At 45.8% G+C, this 25,041-nt stretch overlaps 1 protein-coding gene across 1 annotated transcript in view; it reads left to right on the forward strand.

Annotated features, from left to right (window-relative positions):
- PARD3B (par-3 family cell polarity regulator beta) overlaps positions 1–25,041 on the forward strand; it is a gene marked incomplete at its 5' end in the record, with an annotated part of 417,421 nt that overhangs the window by 384,850 nt on the left and 7,530 nt on the right. Inside the window, one exon of the mRNA XM_085299549.1 lies at positions 4,331–4,410. Coding sequence (XP_085155675.1) covers positions 4,331–4,410 — 80 coding nt within the window. The remainder of the gene's footprint in view (positions 1–4,330; positions 4,411–25,041) is intronic.

Raw genomic sequence — 25,041 nt, forward strand, 5'->3', positions numbered from 1 at the left:
CCGCAGGCAGCCCGGGCACCGCGCCGCCTTGGCCCTTCCTTCCCGGGAGGAAACAAGGGCCGCAGGCAGCCCGGGCACCGCGCTGCCTTGGCCTCTCCTTCCCGGCGAGCAGCTGCCGAGCCTGGGCCGCCCGGGCAGGCGGCGAGGTGGCGGCGGTGCCGAGCCGGCAGCTCGGGGGGCAGCGCGGCGGGCGGCAGCGTGGAGCTCCCACTGCCGTGCCCGGCAGCTCCCGGCGCGCGGGGCCGAGGTGACTCCCGCTCCGCGACGGTCCTGCTCGCCCATGGCACAGTTGGCCGTGCCGCGACGGCTGCTGGCCCCTGCCGGGGAGGCTCTTGGCCCTTCCCGAGCGCTCCCCGAAGAAGCCAGCGGCAGGCAGGGCCGAGGTGCAGCGCGGTGTCTCTCGGGGCACGTCACGGCCTCATGCGCTGTCCTGGGCTGCTCGCAAGGCAGCTTCAAGCTCCACGATGAAGTCCTTTTTCTGCTTACAAAGAATTGGTCTTTTGCAGCCGCAGTATTTTCTGGTAGGCAAACCCTGGACTATTTCGAGACACCTGCCTGCAGGTATATTTTACTCGTGCTGTATAATTTCTGYGCAAACATTTGGCTGATCTGAGATGTTTGTTCTCTGGTTTGATCTACACGTGCATGTTCACATTGCTTTTTTTCTGGGAAGTTTCTGAGGGAGAAATTGGCAGGTTTGAGATTTGTTGCCAGCTTATCGTTTCCCCACGTGAGAGAGCGACGCTACAGTACCCGGCAGTTACCGAACTGGACGGGGACGTGGCTTGTGTTCCCACCGCAAAGCGCTCTTTTTTTTCTCCTTGTTTTTTCTTTCTCATCGCAGTTAGCTTCTCTTTCTGTCTTTTTTTGGATCAATTACAGAACGTGAGATTACCAGTCTTTTTGCAGTTCTCTTCCTTGGAGCAAACGTAGACCCTGTTTGTCCGGGGAGGTGCAGAGAGCCCCAGTCCGCCCTCGTTCCTCTCTCGTCCGTTTGTCCGGTATCTCGTCTTGGGCTGGGGCCGGAGCCCTGTCCTTCAGGGAAGCTCCAGAACGGGCAGTCAGCGGAGTAACCCGCTAAGAGCGGAAGCTCCCGCCGAGCSGCTCCTCGGCGAGCGGCCGGCCCGTTGAGGGTTTGCGCTCCCGGCTGCTGCCGTTCGTGGCCGCGTCCACGCTCGTTCGCGCGCGGTTCTGCAAAGGGCTGGGCCGCAGCGCCGCTCTGCAGCGGGCGGTTTCACGAGCGGTTTGCTGGTGTTTTTAGTAAAGATAGCGTTTCCTTTCCTCCACTCAAGTGTGCTGCTTCTTTAAAGGCCCTGATGGGATGATGGCTGTTTCTGTGTTTTTCTCTACCCTGTTATTTTTGCATATTCGTGTTTGACTTGTTAGTTGTTTGAGCGTGCTGTAGACTAGGAGGTGATCTCTGCGTAACGATGGCTTTTCTTAAGTTGATGCAGTTAATTTAAACCTTAAAAATACGGATGCCCGTTTCCAGTGGTTCCCGCTGTGGCGCGTTAGCATACATGTGCGAAACGTGCGTTTAATCTGCCGCTCCCTCGGTGCTGATCAGGGTGCTGATCGCAGAAGCGCTTCCGGGCGGCCGCGCTACGGGCTGCGCTCGGCAAGGCGCCCGCGGGGCCGGGCGCCCGCGTGCCTCGCCGCGCGCCGGCCTGGTCGTCCCTCCCGTCGGGCCGTGAAAGCGCGGGCGCCGGGCCCGAGGAGCAGCGCTGCGCGGGCTGGGGGAGTTGCTCCGATCCTTTTAATTAGCGGCTTTGAGCGCGGTGCGTGAAGGCGGCGCGGCACCCTTTGCTTTGGCTCTTTCTGGAACGTAAATAACTTCAACGAGGGAAGCGTTTCCATTTTAGCAACTTCGCTCTTCGCCGGGGTAGTATCTTATTTCAGGAACCATTTTGCTCTTAGCTCAGGGATATATAACGTCTTTACTGGTGCGTGGACAGATGGAGCAAGGAAATGAGGAGAAGTGGCTGAGTTTTTAATTAAAGACGCGGAGCCAGAGCTTGCTTTTGGCATGTATTGGGCGGTTTTATATAGGGTGCGGAGATTTAGCAGCTAGATGGAACCAAATTAGTAAAATTGTCTCCTCCACCAAGGCGTTTCTATGGTAACTGTCTCTCAAATCATATATACAAACAGAACTGGCAGGGGGGACCTCATTTTATTTGGTCTGTAAGAAGCCATCAGAAAAAAAAGGATATTTTGGGGCCATAAAAAGGCCTTGCAATGTAATTTTTTAATTTTTTTTTTTACTTCCTGGTGGCTGGTGTGGTTTGGGGATTTCTGCTAAACGGGAATGCAGAGCTAAGCCTGCTGCAGCTACCGTGCGCTAGCTGGCCGCTGTTGCTCTCGATAGGCGTGGAAGTCACCACCACGACCCTTGCCGGGGCTTGCRAACGCACCAGGAGTTTCCTCGGGCATCGTTTAGCTCAGAAACGTCTTGCCATGGCACATAATCGATAACCTCTTGCCCTCCAGGCAGGTAGACAGTGTTTTACGTGKCTTTGGTGCTGGGCAGACCCAACTGTATATTTGTTTTTCCTCTCTGTTCGATAAAACAGCAGAAATTCGGAGGCTCCCCTCTCAGCCGAGTACCTGGGCGGTTACCAACCTGCTCAAATTAGCAGCGTGGGAAGGTCCAAAGTGGCTGTGACTCGGAGCCTGAGTGACTCCGTCTCTATAAATCCTCTCTGTATGTCACTTTTACAGGTGGAAAAGTGAATGAATGATCGCTTTAGCCTACTGCCCTCTTTTGAAATGTAGGGCAATTATTGTGATTTTTTTCTGGTCYAAAGTGAAGCACTGCCAAAGTAGGGGTCATTTCAAATCAGAGGTGGTTATTTTCTTGTAACCATCAGTCCCACAAGGGCTCCCTTCTATTTTGATTCAGATAGAGGAGAGTTAGCAAAGGATCTATGCTAAGTAATTAGTTCACTTATGAGTATCTTGGATGCTCATTGAAATAACCCGAGCATGGCAAGGTGCATAGCAGTGTTTGTCTAGAATAATTTCTAAACTTTGCCTAGTAGCTGCAAGCAGTGATGCCTCTATTTGCATTGGACTGGACTTCTGTAATTATAAAGAGAGATTGTACAAAAAAAAGGTTTGTACAGGTAGATAAGACTTACTGCACCTGAGTGCACAACCTTTCCCACTGTAGCAGCTTTTAAATCTCTTTGGGGAAAATGACGTATTGTGCATAAATTACAAGACTGACAGAAGTGTACGCTAACCTGTAGGACGTGAAAAACATGTTAATTTTTGTTTGTTTTTCTCGTTTTATAATCAGGCATTTGCAGAAAGCTTTGTGTGATTTATTCTTTTCTTTTAATGAATTGTTAAAAATGTTTGAAAAGGCATTAAATCTTCCCTACTGCCATTAATCTGTAAAAGGGGAAGGGGATTTTAAATGGCCTCTTAGTATATTGCTTTATAAAACTGCTGATTCCAGCAGCACCGGAATAGGAATACATACTAATGTAGGAAACACTGAATGCAGCCAGAGCCTCCTGCGTTTATGGAGAAAAAGACTAATAGCTCCATTTTAACAAGGCTCTTAACACTTTGGGCCATCAGCAGGCATTGAGTGAGTGAAATTGGGAGAGCTCCTGCGCGCTAAAAGCATTGAAGTTCAGCGTCGCGTACCCCACTTGGAGCCTTCTTGCGAGAACTGCGCTCTCCGGCCAGCTCCAGTTGCCGTCTTGAAAACAAACCAAGCAGCGAGCTGGCATCTGGACTGAGCGCGCTCAGACCTCCCTCCTGAAACGGCACCGGAGCACGCTGAACGCGCTGAGCTCCCAGCTGGGTGCTGAGCTTTGCAGTGGCGTTGCAGAAAGTCTCTGGGTTTGCGTTAAGAATGAACGTGCAGCTTGTTTATATTGTGCTTTATACTTGCGCAAAATGCCCAAAGGGAAGAAAAACAGCAGACTGGGTACTAATACGCTAACTTGAATTGAAATACTTATGCTGCAGGGATCAGAAAGCGTGGGTTTGCTTAATTTGCTTACCTCCCGATAGCACTGCATTCGCGGAGGACCGGCAAGCAGAAAAGGAGCGGCAGCATCGCAGCTGGCACGCGGACAAGGCAGAGGCTCCGCACGCTGTACCTGTTCTGACGGGCCATTTGTCATGGAGCCCTTGCTTGTTAGCAGTGATGAGATTGTGGGGGGGATTTGCAGCTTCTCTGAGCCTCTACCTTCCTTTCGTTGATTTTGGCGTGATGCAGCATCATGTGTTTCCTGGTTATCGCTTCGAGATGAATTGTTGGTAACCGAGGTGTATAATTGATGTTCATCTCTAATTACTTTCCTCTCAACAGGTGCCTGGAAAAGGTCCAGACGGGAGCTCGTACAACCTCCACTTCGAAGGCATGGAAAGGCAGTATGCATCCTTGCCCAGGTACGGTGCTGAGCCCCGGCCCACGCACTCCCCCTCGCCCTCCCTCCCGTGCTTAGGGAAGTCAGCCCAGAGCCAATGTCTGGCTCCAAACTGAAAGAAAGTAGTGCAGTTTTGCCTTGCCACCTTTTACTGATTTAATGCTATCTTTATAACTTTATTAATAATTTGACAGTTGATTTAAAAAAAAGGTGTCACTCACTGAACATGTCAGCAAGAGTCGTGATCCACAAGGAGGGAACATGACATTAAGGAAGCTGGCTCTGCAAGACTTACGGCAGGTCATCGCAGGGCGTAACTGTGACCGACTTTATATTGATACAATCCTACCTGGCAAAGACCAGGTACTGCTGTGGAGAGTCTCTGCTACAGCAGCCACAGCTACCGAAGTCCCACCGTGGCTACAAAGGCCATCTGACTAGCTGTCTAGTCCCAGCGACCATCTCTGTGCCTTAACAGAGCAGTGCGGAAATGAGAGCGAATTCTCTGAGGKTTTTTTTGTTATTATTTTTAATCCTTATCAACTCAAGGAAGAATAACTCTAATCTGAAACCAATGGGGCATGGCAAAAAGGAAGCGTTTCCGAGATTTCGGTCCCCTTTGTGGGAGTTCTAATAGCAGATTGTGAGATTTAGCAAGCCAGAGAGAGGAGCGAGAGAGCAATAGAGGAGATAGTGGGAAGCAGTGGGGAAGAAAATGAAAATAGAAAATATTCTCCCTGAGAATCAGAGGGCTGGAAAGGACTTCCAAGAGGTCGCTCAGTCCACTTGCTGCACCTACAAGCAAGATCAGTTCCTATATAAAAGCAAAGCAAGAAAAGTTGTTTACAACCCAGAATAGATTTTCAATTATAAAGTACTGTTGGCATTTTAGGAAATCAGTGAAGGTGCATTGTTSCTTTTCCTTTTGCTTTTTTTCCACTGAGCTATTTACATTTGAAGGTGTTACTGCAAAGACTGATGGAGAAATACGTAACATTGCATCCAACTGCAAATGAAAATATTAACAATATCTTACTTTTGAAATCAATATAGAGGCTGTCTTGCAAAAAATTGTTGGATGTTTGCAGGCATTTTTAATGTACGTGGTTTCTCAACCAAAGGATGTGTCTATTGTTTAGTTATTGCCTTCAAATGGTGTTTGGATCAACCATCATTTGGAAACTTCTCCTACGCAGTAGGACACTCATATCTTCTATCGTGGTTTAGCAATGATTTTTGCAGGTTAGTTGTGTGTAGTTTAATTATACATAGTCTTTTTATCTATTTTAAATTTCAATTTTACTGAGTGTCTACTTCCTTGTGAATTACAAGAATAAATTAGCAATTGGCACCCAGTGTAACTCTCTACAGCAATTTTTGCATTCCCTATCATGTCTCCTTTTATTCATCTTCCCTCCAAGCTAATCAGCTTTATTTTTTCCAATCATTTTAAAATGGAAATTTCCCACTGGAATTACTTTCATCAGCCATATCTGAATACCTTTTATTTCTCCTATTTCCYTTTTGAGCTAGGATGACCAGAACTCAGCATGTTCCAAATGTAGACACACCCTTGGTTTACACAGCAGTCAAGCGCTCTGTGTATTTCCTCTTTCCTATTCTTTTTTAAAAACTGTTGGCCTCCTCGGCATGTCCCCACAGCATAGTGTGCACCACTTCTTTTCAAAACAGCTCGCTCTGAATCAGACACTGAATTTCACCATGTTCTTGAAAAGCCTCCATTTAACTTGCTGGAACATCACTCTTACGTCTTACGAGGGGCCAGAATATTTAGCTGGCTAGGACTAGCCATGTAGGAAGTCATCCAAACGTTTGCTAGGCTTTTGGAGATCGGCGTGAATGAAGTGTCGCACTGTCTAAGAAGACGATGCCGTCGAGGGAGGCGGATTGCGCTGCAGCGGGGTTGCGCGCTCTGCAGGAGCTGCGTGCCTGCCCTGTGCACGGGCCAGCCGAGGGACCGTCTGCGGAGCGCTCCTGCCCGCGGGGGGCCCGGCTCGGGGCTGGCGCTCCCCGGGGCGCCAGCGCTCGAGCGAGCTGCCCGCTGGGGTTTACACCTTGTTCTGTAAGTTTTGCAGTTTCACGGTACCGCAGTAATTAAGCCCTGGCAGTCACAAATGACTAGATGGCTACAGTGATGTCTGAATCCAAAGGAAGGAGATGCAGTCTTATTGCCAGCTGCTAATGGAAATGAGTGATTTCTTTGTTCGTATGGCTGAGTGCCCAGACGTAAAGAGGAATCCAGGTAAAAACCACCGTTTGCCGATCTATTTTCCATGGAGGAGCTGTGAACATTACTATAACGGGCAGCAGGAAATAAACCTCAAGAGAAAGCAATAGGTGTGTGTCCTGCAAGGTGGTGCTACGGGGATGGTAGCTCCTCAAAGCACCTTTATGCTCCCCAGCATTCTTGTATTTGTTCATGCTTTCATGTCTTTGGGTTTATTCCTCTCCTTATCCAAGTCCTGATCTCAGTCAGATCTCTAAGTCGTATCTTTTTTGGTTTGGACGGGCATACAGTTGTTTATGACCTTAGCCATATATGTCCTAATTAATAGAAGATACCTAAAGAGGCTTCAGGAGAGAGTTGTAGATCCTGGGAAACAGRTTCTTATAGTAATACTGTGTTGAAATGGCCTCTCCTTGCAAGACTGGAGTGGCATGATGCAAAGAAAGAGAGAAAGCACCCCGACTTCGACTCGGRGTTTCCCTAGAGGAGGGGAAGGAACCAGTACCGTGTCAGGAGAAACTGGTGTTACTTCTGCCCAGGGAAACTGYTCTGCTTCCTCAGAAGGAAGGAGGAGCCGCTGGGAGCGTGCATGGGCCTGGACAGAGAGAGGAGGAAAGCTTTGTTTTCCCTACCCACTGGGCAGGATGGAGCAAGGATCAGCTGCCTGATAGCTTTATAACTGTGCGGCACCCTGAGGCGCTGCCCCAGTCCCTGTGCAAAGGTGGCATCCTGCTCGAAGGGAAAGTCCAACTGTCAGCAGCATCCACCAGCATCTGCTGCTGGGCTGTAAAGTCTGAGCTTTAAAACATCTGTGGTGCTTTGCCCTCTGGTTTCATATTTTTGCCATCCTTCCCTGTAGCTGCTAATTTAAGCGTAGGTATTAGGGACCTGATTTCAGGTGATGTAAATCTCTGCTGAGTGTATTTGAGAAATTCRGCTGTGTCAAGTGTGCTTGCCTTTTCAGTAGACCCAGCAGCAAATCCAGTGCCCCAGTCTCACTGAGCTCAGCAACGCCCTTTTTGCCTTTGATGGGTGGAGGATCTGTTCCTGTGTAAGGTTACGCTTTTAATTAAAAGCTGAAAATAGGAGGCAGCAGTCTTTGGAGGAAGGCTTTGTATGTGACTGGCTTAATGAGTGGCCAGCTGAGTTATGTAGTTAAGTTTCTAGCTAAAATAATGCCAGTCTGTGGAGTTTCTTTAGCGATGTCTACAGAGGCCAACATTACCTTGTGAATGAGATGGTAAGTTACTGTGGCAGGAGAGTGGCAGCTCTTCACCCGGCACTGCRTTGTGCTGCGCTGTCTGCAGAAAAGCAGCAAAATGGGAAAGACAGAGCGAAGGCTTTCCGAGAGAGATACAGCTCTTTGCACTCAAGAGTTGCATGTTGCCCTGGGGCTAAGGCTAAGTAGTGCTGAATAGTGTTATTAAGCAATGTTAAATCCTTCCACTTAGGAGGAGAATGGCTTGATTCTTGTACTCCCCAGGCTTCTCTTTTGGGAAAAGGAGCATGGCAAGGGTGTGGGATCTGGGAAAATATTTGCATTATTCCTTTTTTTTTTTAATATTTTAAAACAAGCTTTCTCCTGATGTAATCCAAAATACTTTCCCARTGAAATGAAGGAAGAGATAGGAAGCTCAAGCTGTTCTGTTCATTCATAGTTTTATTTTTGAGCTCGCTTTTAGGGAAGTCTGTCTTAACGTAAGTGAGAGTCTTGCCAAAGACAGCATTGGCTGGAGAAGTGTCACGTCCGGAAGACGTACCCCTTGCTCTTGTGGTGGAAAAGCTGGCTGTGATCAGAAGCAGAGACTGCCAGACACCAAGGCAGGACACTGCTTGGCATTGTGAGTGTAGATCGGAAAGCTGAGCCACCTTCCTCGTAAGAAATGCTGATTCCAARGGAAAGTTGGTATTCAAGATTTCCTCTGGAATCATCATACTATTGAAAAACAGGCATTTTGGTCAAGAAAAGGAGTGGTGCTGGAAAGGCACTTAAGAGCATTAGAAAATATCTCCTAGTATGGAAAGATGAGTTCAGGCTGTGAAGATGAGTTGAGCTGTATTTCRGTGTCTCGGAGGCGATCACTGAGCAAACTAGTATCTGATCCACAGGAATATCTGTGGTAAATGTAACATGCACCTTAAAACTGGGAAGCTGGCAAATATATTAAGGAACTGGGCTTGCAGTGCAGTGGCAGCACGTAGCCTTACCAYGCTCGAAGCTTCTGCTCAGATTGACCGTGCAACTTGCGCTTCTTAAGGGAGTAGCCGAAAGAAGCACATGCTCAGTTTCCGGGTATGAAGCCAGAAAGGACCATTTTGATCACGTAGTCTGAGCCTTCCGAGAGCCTCTGCGTTTCTGCGTCAAAGTAAAGCTCAATTTTGATCCATAGCATTAATTTATAAATGCATTTACAAAAGCATCTGACCTAGAATTAAAATTTCAGGTAGTGCAGAGTTCATGACATTCTTCAGAGGTTAATTGTTTCACTTAAATAGATGGTGCTTTTTTTTTTTTTTTTTTTGATCTGAGATTGTTCAATTTCAGTATCCATGTACTAAGGGCTTTTTCTGTTAGATTTTAAGAACTAAGCAGTCTGCAAAATCCCTCCCCCTCAGTCCTTCTGGGCAGTGATCATTTATGTCATCTTTAAACTTCCCTTTCAATAAACTAAATAGATTGAGCACTTAAGTCTTTCCCGACTAAGCAGGAGAACACAACTGACTCAAGAGGCTGGGGTCCCCATGCCCTCAGTGTATGAGGTAGCCTCTACAGACGGAGTCAAAAACACTTCTAGCAGTTYGAGTCGAAAGCCAAGTGTCCCTAACAGCTATGTCATGAAGAGATAAGGATCCTCAAAGAGAAGGAACAGATTACTTAGCAAGTTTCATTAACTTTTTCCTGCAGTTGAAGCTACTTGCCTTTATTTTACTAACAAAGTTTATACCAAAATGCAGGTTTTCTGCAATTTAACTGAATCCCAAAGACGTCATCAGAAAGTGGCTTGACAAAAATCACAAGAAAAAGTTAATTATATATTAAATAAGAGTCATCATTCAGCGTTCTCTAGCAGAATCTGAAATTAATATACTGGCATCACTTAAATATGTATATAGTATATTCCCGTGGTTAACAAAAAGAAATCACAATTCTTGTGCAGAGACTATAATTAGCTGCAAATCAACTTGTCAGAGCATTCCCGACCTATGGGAATCGACTAACCAAAGAGCACAGATGAAAAAGCACAGTTAAAATCAATTATTTAAATCAAGAGTCCCTGCTTGTTGATTTAAATCACAATTAAATTTTTTACTTTTAAATCAAAGTGATTTAATGTAATCCATCCCACATTGCAAAAAAAAAATCTCTTCCCCCTTCTCGCCTGCTGTACTTCGTTCGCGTTGCTGCTTGACGTCCGACAGTGCGTCAGGCAGCATCGCTCCGCAGCGCGGCTCCGCTACGCCCGGCGGCCGGTGGCCTGACGTGGGGGTCAGCTTTTCACGTCGACCGCCGTGCGCTGGGGAGGGTCGCGCGGCCGCGCGGTGCCTCTGCAGCGGGACCGCAGGGGGGTTCTGCGCCGCCGTCCTGCTCCTGATCTCCTGATCTCCCCAGTTACCTTCCTCAGCACGTCGCTCGGTCGGGCTGACGTACGATACTGGGTTGGTAGCGCCCAGATTTGCCCTCCGAGGTGGTGGAATGCTGCACAGAGCAGGGAGATTATGAAAAATTTTTCATATTTTGGGGTACAGTTAAAAGACCGTATCTCCCCCATTTCTCATGCTGCTTCATGGAGAAGCTGTCAAGGCTGTCCTRTTTTATCATCTTTCCACTGAAATGCTGAAATGTTTTTTACCCCCTGTGCCTTTACTTCTGCCTGCTTCTTTCTGTGCCCCCCTTGTCGTACATGAAGTACGTGAAGTCACTGCCATGTGGCTGCTAACCYGATTCCCACTCTGTTACTATTATTTCATTTCTTTTTGCCTCTTAAGAGGAAAAAAATGCTTGGGAACTAATGAATATCTGTGCTTTTTAGAGATGAGTTTATAAATACGACTCTTGGTAAGTTAGCTTAAAAAATACACATTACTCTTGATTTAAAAAAAAAAAAAGAGAGAGAGAGAGAGACTAAATTACTCCCTTGTATGCCAAAACTTTGCCAACCATTGGCTTGAACAGCCAGGAAAAGTTTACAAACCTGTGCTATTAAAACAAACATTTTGGAGAAGGCTGACTGTTTAAATACATTAAATTCTGCTAGCTTTTTTTCTGCCCAAAATATGAAGGAAAAGATTGAGAGAGTCAAGAAAGAGATTTGAAAAACAATTGTGAGTAAATATTTTACTTTACTTTTCAGTATAAATCATGTATTTTTAAAATATTCCCCCAGCAAGAGCAGCAAACTAAGATGACTAAGATCATCTGGAAATTTAAAAAATTAAATATGATTAGAACTAAGCAGGGAACAAAGATGAGTGACCTACTTAATTTCATCATCCTAGTCGCATAAAATATAAATAATATTCAAACAGTATATTCTATGGCATACTTGATTATTAACTTTCTCTTCAGTTTTAATAATCTAAAGTAATATCAGTAACTCAGGGATATTTTTTAAATATGATTTTTATCTTGACAGCTGTACTTTCACTGAAAATGCAGGAGAACCTTATCTGTCTGTATCTTCCAATGTGATGATCTCATTATAAATGAAATATGTGTATGGTTTTAGTTGGTTTTTAAATCCTGGCAGATGAATTTAGAATCAGTTTTAATGGAAATATTGGTCCTAGTCAAGGACCTCCAAGAAATGTTGCAATAAACCAGCCAAGATGAAATATAAGCAAAGAGAAAAATAGAGCTCAGTCTCGCACAGGCTTGGGAACCAAGCTGATGTGCTCATTAGAAGATTAGCTTCAATCCAATATCAAACAGTTAAGATTTGCTTAACTAACTGTACTTAGCSCTGAAAGGTAATAAAACCACTTGCTGTGAAACCTGCCTGGCATCTCTGAGCTGTCAGGAAAGCCGGTGGCTTTCGAGGCGGGTGGAGCGTGAGCCCACCGTGGCCCCGGCAGTCTGCAGGAGCTCCACGCAGCCCGAGACTGTGAGCGCCCCGTGCGTCTTGTCCCGCCGCGTCCTCGAGCCTGCCGCGGTGCCGCCATCGCCTCTGCGTCGTGCGTCGTGTCGGAGAGCTTTATCTGTGCGCGGCGTCAAAACACGTTCGTCCAAAAACACAGCGCGCTCCCAGATAACCTGTGCGTGCCTGCACTAGCAAGAGCCCGGGCAGGGAAGCAGGGCAGGGGCAATGCGCTGGAGACATGCTTCAGGAAACGGTCGTGTGTCGGAGGTGACCTACGTGTCTGTAAGACTTGGCTGAAAGGAGGAAGTAAAATTGTAAACAGGATCACTTACAGAAGTCTCTCGAGTTGAATTCAAAAGGGAGGAGATTTGGTTGTTAAACATGCCTTCRGTTTTCTAACAAAACAGAGCGAGGTATTGGCTGAAACCGAGTGGATGTTCCCTATCCAAGGCAAATTAGGTCTTAATACTGAAAAAGCATTCCTTAGAAAGTCAGAAAGGTCAAGGTTTGTGGCACGAAGTCACGGATTGCGACTGACAGACCCCTCTGTAATTTCCATGGGAATAACTAAAGAAAATTTAGCAAAGAAAATATCTGCAACAACTGGGATGTAGCTTAAAAAAAAAACTAAAAGCCAGATGTCCCAGAAGAATACTTTGGAAGTGTAGGAGGAGGTAGACAGGGATGGATTTTGTCAATTTTTCTAACAAGTCACTCAGCTCCTCATAGTGAAGAGCCAGTTAATGCAATGTGGAATAGTTTAAAAGTCAATTAATATTTTGAAACTAAACAGCCAGCCTGTTTTGCAAGAAGATATTAGCTGGAGTAAATAGAAATACTTCAAAGTGTCACGTTTACAAAAAACATGAATCTGGTGGGGGTTTTAGTGTATAGCCAGGGATAAAGACCTCCCACTAGAACTAAGAGCACCAAATTCAGCTTAAAAATACAGGTGATTGAGGAAAATGTTGTCTTCAAACAAAAGTGAATGAATTAATATTATAAAATTTCATGAAGTTATGGAGGTACTGCCTCATAAACAGGAAAGAAAGCAATGTTAGCTATGCCTCCAATGAGTAAAAGAACAAAACAACTATTCAGGAACAAAATATTAATGAAAGAAGTAAGTGTCAGTAGAAAATGGTTAGGTTGAGTTGAAGGATCTGTGGAAAAAAGATAAGTGAATGCAAATTAAAAAGAAGAAGATCAAATTAAAAAACAAAAGCGTATGTCCCACAGAATGCATCAACAGAGTGATGCGCTGAGTGAAACCTGGGGAATAAGGTGTGTACCACAAAATGCAAATACATCCGCTGCACTGTTGAGGTGGATATTGAAATCGCCCAGGGGACTAGCAGACGGGGGAGCTCAGCTGGCTGCTTTATAAGAAAAAGCATAGATATTTGGAGTAAAAATGTTGCTGCTTATATTGGGTTATAAATCAGGACCGATCAAAAAGTGTGGACCTTAAGCTGCTAAGGTAAGAAGRCGCGTTTTTCTCTTTGTAGGGAAGTTCTTAAAATAAGAAGAGAGAGCTCCGCTGCAAGTCTRGGCATTGGCTTTCTCTTGATAAATAGGTCTGGAGGTGTGGTTGAAAGACTGCTGCCAGTGAATGTCCTTTAAAACCAGCCAGCAAAGGAGAAGTGTAGGAAGTCAACAGCATCAGGTGTGAGTACATAGTCTGTAAAACAGGTGATTTTTTTGAGGTTGTTGCATCAGTGCTTTTGAACGGTCCTCCTGCAGCGCTCCCACAGCGTTATGCAYGAAGGTCTTGCACGTGCTGTCACAGCTCCACTAGATTCCTGTAAACGAATCGCAACCTTGCTTTGGGGGCCGTCACTTGGAGGCAGACTGCGGTTGCTTCTCTGCAATGCTTTGTCTGCCTCCAGTCTTTGCAAAGCAAGTTCAGAAAAAAGACCGGGAAGACATTAAAAAATACAAGGAAATTGCACTGTCGTGATGGCGAGAGTCAGCTTCTAATAGCAAGACGTTTGGAGTGAGTTGGTTATATGTATTATTGCATTATTGCATTTATGGAACAGAAAAGGAGATTTTGATGATGAAGTAGCAAGGCGAACTGTATGTGGAYAATCTTAATTGCATGCTGGAAGGTAATGACAGGTTGTGAAAGCTTAAGGACTCAAATGTAAGGACTCTGCAAATATCAGGGTTCTTTTGCAAACATGTAAGAGACACAGCCGCGAGCGCTGAGAATGCCACCCACTAAGAAATGAGAATAAATAGGGATGGGAGCGATCCAGTCCACAGAGAAACGTAAGGGCAGTGCTTTAAACAGAACTGCAGGTTTTGGTGGTTGTTATTCTGCGTGAAACACTGCCTTGTGAGGAGAGAGCTTTTATATAAATCGGTGATTAAAGGAAAGAGGTGTCAAATTTGGGATTGAGAGAATCACTGAAGAAGTTAATAGTAAAAACAGTTGCTAGAGCAGCTGTTTCAACACAGCGCTCATGCAATTGGCAGCCAAACTACTTCCATTTCATGAGTGGGTAACATATTTAATTTCTCTGCACTGAAGTCTCTTAAACACTTATTAAGAGAAAATTCTAAATTCCATGGGTTTCTCCAGCTTTTCTTTGCCCATGTATTCACCTAAGACTTTTATGTTGCTCCTCAACCAGGACCCTTTCTAAGGTCATGCGTTGGCTAGGGTGATCCAAATTAAGCTAGCATGAGCCAATTCCAGAACCACTGCAGTCCGTAGAGATGCTCCTCTTGATTTCCACAAGCGGTAGTTCAGACTGAAATGCAGTCACTGGTAGAGTATATTCCTCTATTTCTTTGCTGTCAATTTTGTAGCAATTGAATTAAGCTCTGGTGTCATTTATTGTACCTGATTAGCGTGCCTGTTTCGCCCCATGAATTCTGCCCACCAGCCTAAGCAATCCAAATCTGTCCATGTTTTGGAGATTTTAAGACATTTTAAGGAATACAGCTTTGCATGATACCTATTCTMTCCAACTCTATCCCATCATATCACAGATACAAGTGAAGTAAAATAAGGACTTAAAAATGAATATAATTCAGGGTCTTTTAATAATTAGTAACATTCAGATCAGTAACAGTTATAAACCAATAACTTTGTTGAGAGTCAACATGGAGTTAAAACTCCCGTTGCATCTTGTTATAGAGAAAATTGAATCTCTGCTTTCTTACAAAATGTTACCTCATCTCAAGCCTTGGAAAATATTGTATTGTTCTAGCATTTAATAGTTATGTAAATTAGTGCTAATTCTGTCACAGCACCTGTACAGAACTTTCTGCAAGAACAGTTCTTTGAAATACGGCATAAACAAAACACAAGATGCACGACGATACCACTCTYTTATTGGTGCGTATGTGGGAGAATCTACATAAGCTACCGAGCGCCCTTCCCCCGGGTAGCAAGCCRTGCCAGCAGCGTGCCAGCAAAACGCTGTAGGCACGTGCCTGGTGTGACGTAGTACACAGGCCTAGCCTGACTTTCAGCAAGCCTTATTCTGGGAATATGTTGAATACTGTAATACACCTATTAAAAACTTTAACACACCTTTAAAATAGTGGTAAGTGTTTTTGCTGTACTCTGAATCTTTGTCTGCCAAATGTAATTTAATCCGGCTGTACAGTTATTGACATAATTCGTACTTACTACTGACTTTATGTGTTACTAGTGCAGCCTTAGTGTCTTGCTCTGTTCGGCATGAGCAGATGGGATCCTACAGCCGTTTGAATAAATACTAGTTTTAAAGAGAGAATCTGCTCTGRTGAACCCTTTAGTAGGGAAAAAATGGGGGAAGATAGAGGGATCCTACGGAATCCCTCTGCTTCAGGACTCTCTCTCAACAGGATTCATTTAAACGTTAGAGTGAGTGATAGAGGTGAGGAGCCATGTAAACTGGAAGCTGTTCCTCAAGTCACCGTCCGCTGCGCACGCAGTAATTGATATCTCATGCACTCGTAACAGCTGAAAAAACAGAGCAGAACAGGCAAACACGTCCTCTGTATAACAGACACGGGAAGCGAGGGGAGGAGAGCGTTAACTTTAATCGAAAGTGAATTATCTGCCATTTTTGTTCCACTCCAGATGTAATTCAGCAAGGAGAATTGGAGCTGGGTGTTAGATGGTCTGAGGCTGCAGCCTGGAAGCTGGCAGCCGGTTTCAGCAGGAGAGGAGAGACGGGGCAGGAAGCGTGTGAACGAAACCCAGCCCTGGTTATCAAGCAAAACCCCGAGCCAACGGGGGTTCTTGGATATTGAGTAGCTGGAGCTTTTCTTCATTTAGAGAAGGAAAATAGCCATTGTTTTCCAGGTGAAAGGAAGTACTTGGAGAGCAGTCTGTAGATCATGACAAAATCTGGCAAGCAAAACCCATCTCAGCAGGATTTCACAGTTGAAAATCCATGTGAATGGMTTTTTGCTTGGATCTAGGTGTTAGCGTACTGTGTTATACATGCCCATGTGTCACTAGGTTTGAGTCCCTTGTTTAGCATTTTTATTATGAGTTTTGACTCAATCTGAGGTGCTGCTTTTTGAAGAACAAGAATACTTTTTTACTGAAAACAGAGAAGCCTTCAGTAAAGAAAGAATGTATTTCAGAAGCATTTTATGGTCCCAGTTTTTTCCTTTGTTTTGTTTTTTCRAAGAGGTAATGCTGATATCCTCTTGAGCCAAAATCAACCACCTAAGACTGTAGGTGGGACAAGAGGAATAGGAGAAAGGTCTGACACGGGGTGTACTAACCCTGTTTTCTCTAAAGATCCCCAAACAGCAAACACACTTTACAGCTCTACATTCAGTAATTAAGATTTACAAAATCAGCTAAAATCTTTAAGGATACTGATGGCCGCACTCAGAAAGCCTGATTTCCCTGTGCATACTATTTCTTACTGGCTGAATTGACTGCTGCTACTCTTCTAATTAGCTTTTTAGAGGTCTCCAATGGCATCTAGTTTTCTCACTGACTAGGGACTAGGCTGAATTTAGGCTGCCTGAATCTACCCGTGCTGGTTTTGCAAATTTTCTTTAAGGATCACTTTACCACTTAGTGTGGTGCAGCCCCCTCGGGAACGGCCCGGGGAAGCTGTTCCCAGGTACAAGCCGCGCCGCCGTCCCGACGGCACCACYGTTCGTGGCAGAAAGCGCAGGACGGCAGAGCAGGTCTGGTTGAAATGAAAAGGAATTTTTTAAAAAGGAGAAGTCAATTAGTCAGCTGAAATTGGGTTGGGGTTTACAACATGCAGTTTTAGGCCCAGATCCATCAGAGCACTTAAGCACCTGCTTTACCTTGAGTATGTTTTGCTTTTCAGTAGCAATCGTGTGCCTAGCTATCGGAAGCTTCCAGGAAGCCTGGACTTAAGTGTATGTTTTATATAATATTATATAATATTGTATAATAATTATACAATAATATTGTATATAATACCTCCTTAATGTTGCTTTAATGCAATGCATTTTGTTAAATATCCTGTAAATAGTATCCAAAAAGGTTATTTAATGAATAATGCAACTTTTTCTTTGAAGAGACTTGTTACTGATCTTAACTTGGAATCTCTTTAGTATTATTGAGGGGAATAACAACCTTAATGTCATTTTAGTTTGATTCCTTTGTGTGAAGGGCTGACAGCTCTCCCTTCCCTCTCGTCACTGAACATCTAAAGAAAGCTCTGTTACAGAGCGATTACTGCAGTGGTCCTTCGTCTTACAGAGATTTCATCAGAAACATTCCRTTTTTAACGGACAATGAAAAACGCTCAGCTGTCCATTATTACACTTCTTTGTACACAGTCTAAAAATATAAATGGAAATTATAATTACATCTGTAATGCTGAGTCCCAGCTGAAATCACTTTCATCCCAGTGTGGAAAAAAAATCAATACAGAACCCTTAACCCTGGTCTTTTCCTCCTTAGACGTTTCATTTTCAGTTGCACTAGTTTATACCGCAAGTTTTAAAAGTTTTTCAAGGGACTTTAGTACCTAGAGACCGTTTTGCATCCACTGCCTTGTGGTTTTCCGACTTAGAAAACTGGAAGGTTCTTCTTTAATCTTCATTGTATTTGGTAGCTGCTTGATATGCTATGAAATACCCCACTTTGCTTTTTGATCGTTAAAAAGAGGGACCTTTGAAATGTTGCAAAGTTCTTTTTAAGAAAATCTCATTTTGTGGGAAATAGCATTTCACATATTTTTATGAAAGAGGAGCCCAAGTCAACACTGAAGATTCAACACTGAGTTTTGGAAAAGACTGTTCAAAGCTCCCCATTCTCCTATAGCGTGCTTTTTTTCCTATGGGCTTCAAACAGTCAAAATAAGTAACAAATTCTTATTCTGTTTTGCTATCACTGTCTGAGTACAAACATGCCATCAACTGTTTTGTGCTTCTGAAACCTGCACCTCTCACTGCAGATCTGGACTTAGACCTATAATTGTTTTGTTTAGGATTGGGTTTTGGGGAGGGGAGAGGGAGTTGCTTCTGTCCTGTGGGGCCTATGCAAACTATTAATTGTCTGCTAATTGCAGCTTCTTCCGAAGCATCTGGTTCTGGTAACACTCAGACATGACAGTGCGATTTAGGACGCGCTCGGCTCCATTGCCCCAGTTGCCGTGTTGTTAGGAGTCRTAGATGTAACGTCCATCTAGCAGAGGTATGCTATTCATCAAGTAGAAAATCTTGTTTCGCAGTAATTGCATATATGTACCACTGTCTAGATCACAAGCCCTTMTAAAGTAAAAATAATCCAGTTGCATTTTGGTCTTTCTTTCCTCTGGATACCTCAAAGACAGAATCAGAGAGGAACGTTTCCGTGTGGAGCGTGGCATTTCAGCAACCCACGGCTAGCGCTTTGGCTATTTGTTTGCTGTCTAAGGCTTTCAGACCTTAACTTCCTGCCTTGATTCCAGGATACAGATGTCTCGTTCCCTCCCCACCCCCCTTCAGATACTGTTTTCCTATACAAGAGCTTAATCCAAAGCTCCCTGAAATGTTTCCGTTGACATCCAGAGGCTGTGGCTGAGGCCCGGATGCAACCGGGGCAGCAGGTCCTGCTCAGCACCGAGTTACTCCCTCTTCGGTCTGGTGCCTAGGCATGGCACAGATCTCTTTCCGGTCCCATTTTCCTCAGCAAGGTGTCTTGGTGGGGTTTTTTTTTTTTATGAACGTGCCACTTCAAATGTATCACACCGTACAGTCTGAAAATACCGAGAATGATACTGTAGTAGATGACCTTTATTGTTCATTAGTGAATCGGCAGCCAGGGATACTGGGGCTTTAAATGAGCTCTGTAAATCGGTTGTCATTGTCAATGGAGATTGCCTTGATTTGAACACACTAGAGCAAAGATAATTGTTTGATTGGTTCATTATGTGAAAGATTTGTTTCAAGTTAGAACATATCTTTTTATTTTTAGGGGTTTTTTTCCAACCAAATGGAGACACGCTGTCTTTAGGGCTGTCTGGAATATCTGCCAGGTTCATAACAGGTTCGGAGAGGGGAGTGCCAGTGCTTCTCTTTTTCTAGCTAATGGCATAAAGTGGCTTTCCTGGCTGGAGCAGGACTAGGTGCCCGGGGCTGCCACTGCGACTGTGCTCTTTGTGAGTTAAGATGAAGCTGCTGACAGCATCACGCCTTGCACATAYGAGTCTTCAGCAAGAGCCAGTCTTTGCCGCATGACCTATGCAGGTAYTCAAAGGAAATTAAAGCCCGCGCCTGCTGGCCCGTCTCTTATCTCAGCGCTGGCTTYCCCCCCTTGCAGGTGCTGTGCTGTCACCTCCGGGTGGTGATTGTCCATTCCCAGCTATTAGCATCAGTTTTGCCGTTGCTCAGGGATGCGGTATTCTGGGGTGTTTTTCAAGCATTTTTTCTGGCCTCTGCTGTGTGTTCCCCTGGCCAGCTTCAGCATTTTGGTGTCTTCTGTCCTAGGTACATGACTAAGCTGGTAGAGCTGTTGTTGCCACAGGCTGTGGTTGCTGTCTCTGGAAGGTTGCTGTGCTCCAAGAACTTTGCTGTTGCAAATTTTATCTTGTCATCTGGTGTGCAGTATGGCGTGCAGATGGCGCAGAGGAAATTGTTTAGAAGCTGCATATCTCATCCATTACAAGTGTTGGAGGGATGCACGTAGGCCGGTGGGCATTGGTTACTGCACCCGGTCCCAAAGAGCAAAGGAYGCTGCAGTTCCCAGGGACCATGCTGGTAAGTTGTGCTGGATGCCCGATGCTCCATGCAGGACGTGTGGAAGAGGTCTCCTCCAGGAGAGGAGGAGGAGGCAGCAGCCTGGGTTGTGGGGTGGGAGAGTGTGTGGAAGAGCGATGGGAAGGGGAAGGGAGCAGCGGCGGCCAGTGAAAGGAGGGAAGTATCTCTACAGGCCGTGGAAGTCAGCGCCACGTGCAGGAGCGCGAATGCCCCGCGCGAGGGGCGGGCGAGGCTGCCTCTCGCCAGGCCCGGGCGCCGCCGCCGGAGCGGCAAGGCCTCTGCGAATACAGGAGACGATTCGGCGGTAACTTCACACTTCAGCACGCTGCTGCACCGCCGSAGAGCAGTTAATTGCAGGCAGCGTTTTAAATGCTGGCGGGTAACTCCGGCAAAGGTGGAGCACAGGCGCTCGGTGCCCCCGGCCACAGCTCAACCTCTCGCTAGCCCCGGCCCCGCGGAGGCCAGCGGAGCCGGGAGAGCCCCCCGGGCGCGTGGGGCGAGCGTGGTCCCCGCGGCGGGCGGCGCGTGTCCCGCCGGCGGGCGCCGCGCCGCGCCGGGCTCGGCGTAACAGTAGAAGCTGTGGAGGAAGAAGCCAGCATAAACACAGCTGGAGGGGGCCAGCGCGGCCGGCGGGATGTCGCAGCCGCCGGCAGCCAGCGCTACTGCTCGCCGGCGCCGCGGCGCGCGGGACGGCTCCTTCCCTGCCGGCCCCGGGGGATTCGGGGCTTTGACCCCTGTGCGTTAAAGCTCCTTCGGGGACGCGGAGCGCCCGCGAGGTTTGCGACGTAACGCGAGCCGCAAACGAACCGATTTGCCTATCGAAATCCGGAGGGGCCTCTGGAGAGGCGGCTGTGGAGCGGCACCTTCGGCTGTTTATCACGGCCTGAACCTTGAAATCTCAATTATTAAAGGTGCTGTTTAATGGCTGGCTGGAAAAGGGGTGGTTTCCAGCGTGTTAATGGAGTGCGGCAAGCCAGGAAATCCGTAATCCAATGCCTTTATAGAAATGAATGGCTCTAACAAAAGAAAATACACGGGTTGGGGGGAAGGATGTATTTACAGGCTGTTTGTGCTGTTTAGGAGCAAATCAATACATCAGCAGCAGGGGGATAATAGGGATGGAAATAATGCCTGAAGAAGCCAACAGGCACTTCTTTTTAAGGTCCCCCTCAGTCCCTACAAGTAGCTGTCATCATCCTTTGGATGTTGAGCTTTGCTTTTGCCGTAAAGGGGGGATAATGGACAGGCACRTGCCAGTGCGTTTAACAGAACGGCTGGACCCGGGGAGGACAAAATGGAGGGAAAAATAGCCAGCTACAGTCAGCTTCAAAAATCGTTTCCCTTTTTATTGAAGCATGATTTTACTACCCGGTTGTGCAGTCGGAGGCAGAATTGACAGCCATGCTTCATCATGGCAATGGGAGAAAGTGCTGCAAGGAATGCTTTAATTTAAATGAGAGATGCTCTTTAAAAAAAAAATCTAAAAGCTTGGTAATAACATTAATATCCAGTTCTTACAGGTTTTTACTAGCCCACTAAAGATCAGAAAGCATGTTAAGATCCCAGCGGCTGAATAGTAAAGACCTGAGCACAGGTTGTTATTACTTAGGCAGATTTTGTTAATGACTTCTGTTATTTGTTGAAAATCATTTTAACAGCACAGCTGAATAATCGCTGTGCTCTAAATTCATTTCATGTGAAAAATGAGAAAAGAATTTGGTTTTACGCATCTTTGAAAGCGCTTTAGCGAGCGGCTCGGACGGCGGCGGCCTGGCGAGCGGCCGGGTGCACGGTGGCGCCTGCCTCGCTCCCGCGAGCCCGCCTGCCGTGGCGCGCGCGGGCTCTTCTGCCGGCGACGCTCCACCGAGGCAATGGGATTTCTTCCAAGTCCAACAGAAATCTCCTGCCCCATCGTGGGCTGCAGAGCAAGCGAGCGCAGGGAGCTGCGAGTGCCGGGCAGTCCGTGCCGGCCGAGCGGGGCTTCCCGAGCAGCGGGCCGGGCTGCTCGGCGCTGGCGGGAGGCTCCCGAGGCCGAGAGGTTAGGGACTCGCGCGGCGTGACCTCGCGCTGAATAGCTGAACACGGGCAGCGACGCGTGTCGTAATGCGTCGCTGCTTAAAGTACCGAGCTGCTTAAGATCCCTTTAAGCTTGCAGAGCTCACAGAATAGCCGTGTCGTGTTCAATAGGCGCCACTTTGTTTTATGCCTCCTGGTAGAAGAGAAGCACCATGCCCGAGAGCACGGGAACAAACCAAGCGGGGACCCGAGCAGGAGGGATTACGGGCCTCCTCGGTTTGAGGGCGCGCTGGGCGTCTGCCGAGCACCGGCTAGCACGCTTGGGGTTTTGTTGCTGTTGATTTGCGTTTGTTAATCCTGATTATCACAGTTCCTTATATTTGTAGGTTGGATTTAGGAAAGGAAAGAAATGGGAACTTTGCCTGCAGGCTGGGATTATCAGAAGCTAGCCTGAGTTCTGCAGTGGAAAATAAACTAACGCAGCAGCAAGTGTTTTAGGGCTTTGTCGGTGATGGGGAAGGGCTTTTAATTAAACACCGCTCTAAATTCTGATGCTAACCCATCTGTGACTCGGTTCGCTCCAGCAGGGACTCGGAGCAGTCGATTCACTTGTGTGCAAAATAAACCATTCGCGTGGTCACAAGAAGTCTTACATAAAGGTAGAGTTGAAAATCTGTCAGGTGAGTGTTTCCCTATCTCACTTGTTCTTGCAGTGTACCCCTCTGTGTGGCGAGCTGCTGTCTCGCTAAACTTTATGCTTGATCCCAGATGTAAGGCAATTGAGACACCCAAATATTTCCCGTTCCTAATTGCCCAGGGAGCTAATGGGACTTGTCTTCTACAAGTGAAAAAAAAAAAAAAAGGACTTAAACTTCAACTGGACTTGCATAAATACCTCTTGCATTCCAGGGTTGTGCTGCTTTTGCCATGTTTGTTTCTAAATGTTCAAAGCTATGATATGTAGAGAGATAAAAGCTGTGCAGATAAGCTTGTATGTTCACAGCAGTCGGCCGCTGTTAAACTTTGTAAAACCACACGCAAGAGGAGAAAATCAGGCCTGCACTGTGTCTGAAATGTATTCTTGCTTGAATTTCAAACAAGCTTGTATGGGTCTCTCCATCTCCAAATCCAAAACAAATACAAATCCTTTGAAAAGGAGAGAGAKATTTTTCCATTCTTTTTTTCCCCAGTAACATAGGTCGTGAAATGATCATTATTTTTATGGGTCTGCAAAGCCTATAGAAGTCAAAGCTATGTAATATACATTGCAGAGTGTTCTGCTAATCCCGTCCAACCGCAGCCGTGCCTGGCCCAGGGATGAGGGGCTGGTAACTGGAAACCTGACACTGAAGGAATTCCAAACACAGTCCTCAAACTAAAAACAGCTCTCTCCGCATGGCATGTGCTACATGAGAGCCAGGGATTGTATTCGTTTACGTTATCTGATTTTTTAGCCTTGCACTGTTGATAAAAGAACAGGAGAAGAAAGCACCTCCACCAGCTCAGCCCATAAATAATGCGTGTGTGGTGTGTTTGAGGTTAGGATGACATTGCTAGACATCTGCCTTCTACCGAGAGGTACGAGCCTCTCTCGCAGGCAGCAGCCACAGAGCACTTCCTTGTGCTGCAGATTCTTCCCAGCGCTAGGATACCAAATTTGATTTCCTGTGGCTTTTTAAATGCAAAACCCATCATCAGCTATGGGAAGTATTGGTCTGAAACAGCACAGAATATTTGTTATAGCAGTATCTAGCCTATTAAGGTATAGAGACAGGCTTTAATGAAGCTCAGAGTCATATAGTGATTTTTTTAAAAACCTGCAGTGATTTTTTTTAGTTATATGCACATGGAATATTAAGCAACAAAAGTTCTTAGTGCCACTGACTACAAACAGCACTGCAGTGTTTTTCGTACTGTATCTGGAGAGAGAGGGACTACATGGCCTCTTCAGTCAGTTGTTTCTAGTGTATGCTGGGAGGAACTTCAAAAAGAGAAACTGATGTATTTGATACTGTAAGATTGCTTGTTTGCATAATTTAATTCTTACATCTGCTTCTCCTTTTTTCTTTAAGAGTAGACCCTCCTGGCTGAGAGCAAACAGCATGCAATCGTGAGGCACACAGTGGAGAGCTTTAGTGAGAATTTGGACACAGATAGGACCGTGTTGCTTTCTCCAGTACTTTAATCACAGCCTGAGCTGCCTGATGCCATCACCTGGAGTCTCTGTGTGTCTTACTTAGACATGAAAGAAGCTGCAGCCAAACGCGGACTTTCCATTTGCCGCTTAGTTTGTGGCTGTCTTTGAAGTTTATTTCACGAAGTACTCCCCGACAAAGCAAGAAGGCAGTTGTTTGCGTGAGATTATATCCCTTGCAGAATATTCCCGCCGCAGCTAGAAGGAGATAGTGATGTCAGAAGGGAGCATTCCCATCCTTGCTTTTTACCAGGTACTAAGAGGATGACCTCTGTGGTTCTCCCGATAGAACAGAGGCAGGAAAAAGTCTTTTGTCATGATGAAATCCAAACCCCCAACATGACAGGACACAGCACGAACAGCCAGACCGTCGTTTTGCTTTCTTTTGCTTTCAGATAACCCAAGCATGTGTCTTCATGGCTGATGTTAAAGGTGACCTGCAAATGGGGGTTAACCATGAACACAGTAAACGTGAAATGAATTTTTTTTCTACTTGTTTTTTTTAAATGTCGGGTATTTAGGCCAGTCTACCCTGTGAGGTTTTCAGCAACAGAGAAATTACTGAAATGTGGGCTTTTTTAAAAAATGGACCCCTTGAARGGAAAAAGTATTTTTAGTTAGTTTTTTTGAAACCTACAGATACCCATTTGACTTCAATGACTAAATAACGTTTTGAGCCTTTGTCAAGTATTCTGAATCCTTTGGTTCAGTTTTAAATAATCCCAGAAGCTCCCAAAAATTCTGCAGCAAATCAGAGAGTGTTAGACTTCGTATCAGTTGCGCTTAGAAGATGAATAAAGCAAAGTTAGAAAAACAGCAAAATACTTTGAGCTTTACTTGTCAGAGAGAAAATAATGACACATGTACTGTTAATTGAAGATTAATCGCAAGTCACTTGCTTTTTCTGGACAAGGTTACTGTGTGCTCCTAAAG

This window comes from Rhea americana, unplaced genomic scaffold (assembly GCF_003343005.1).
Source record: "Rhea americana isolate MKP2758 unplaced genomic scaffold, rheAme1 scaffold_15, whole genome shotgun sequence".
NCBI lineage: Eukaryota > Metazoa > Chordata > Aves > Rheiformes > Rheidae > Rhea > Rhea americana.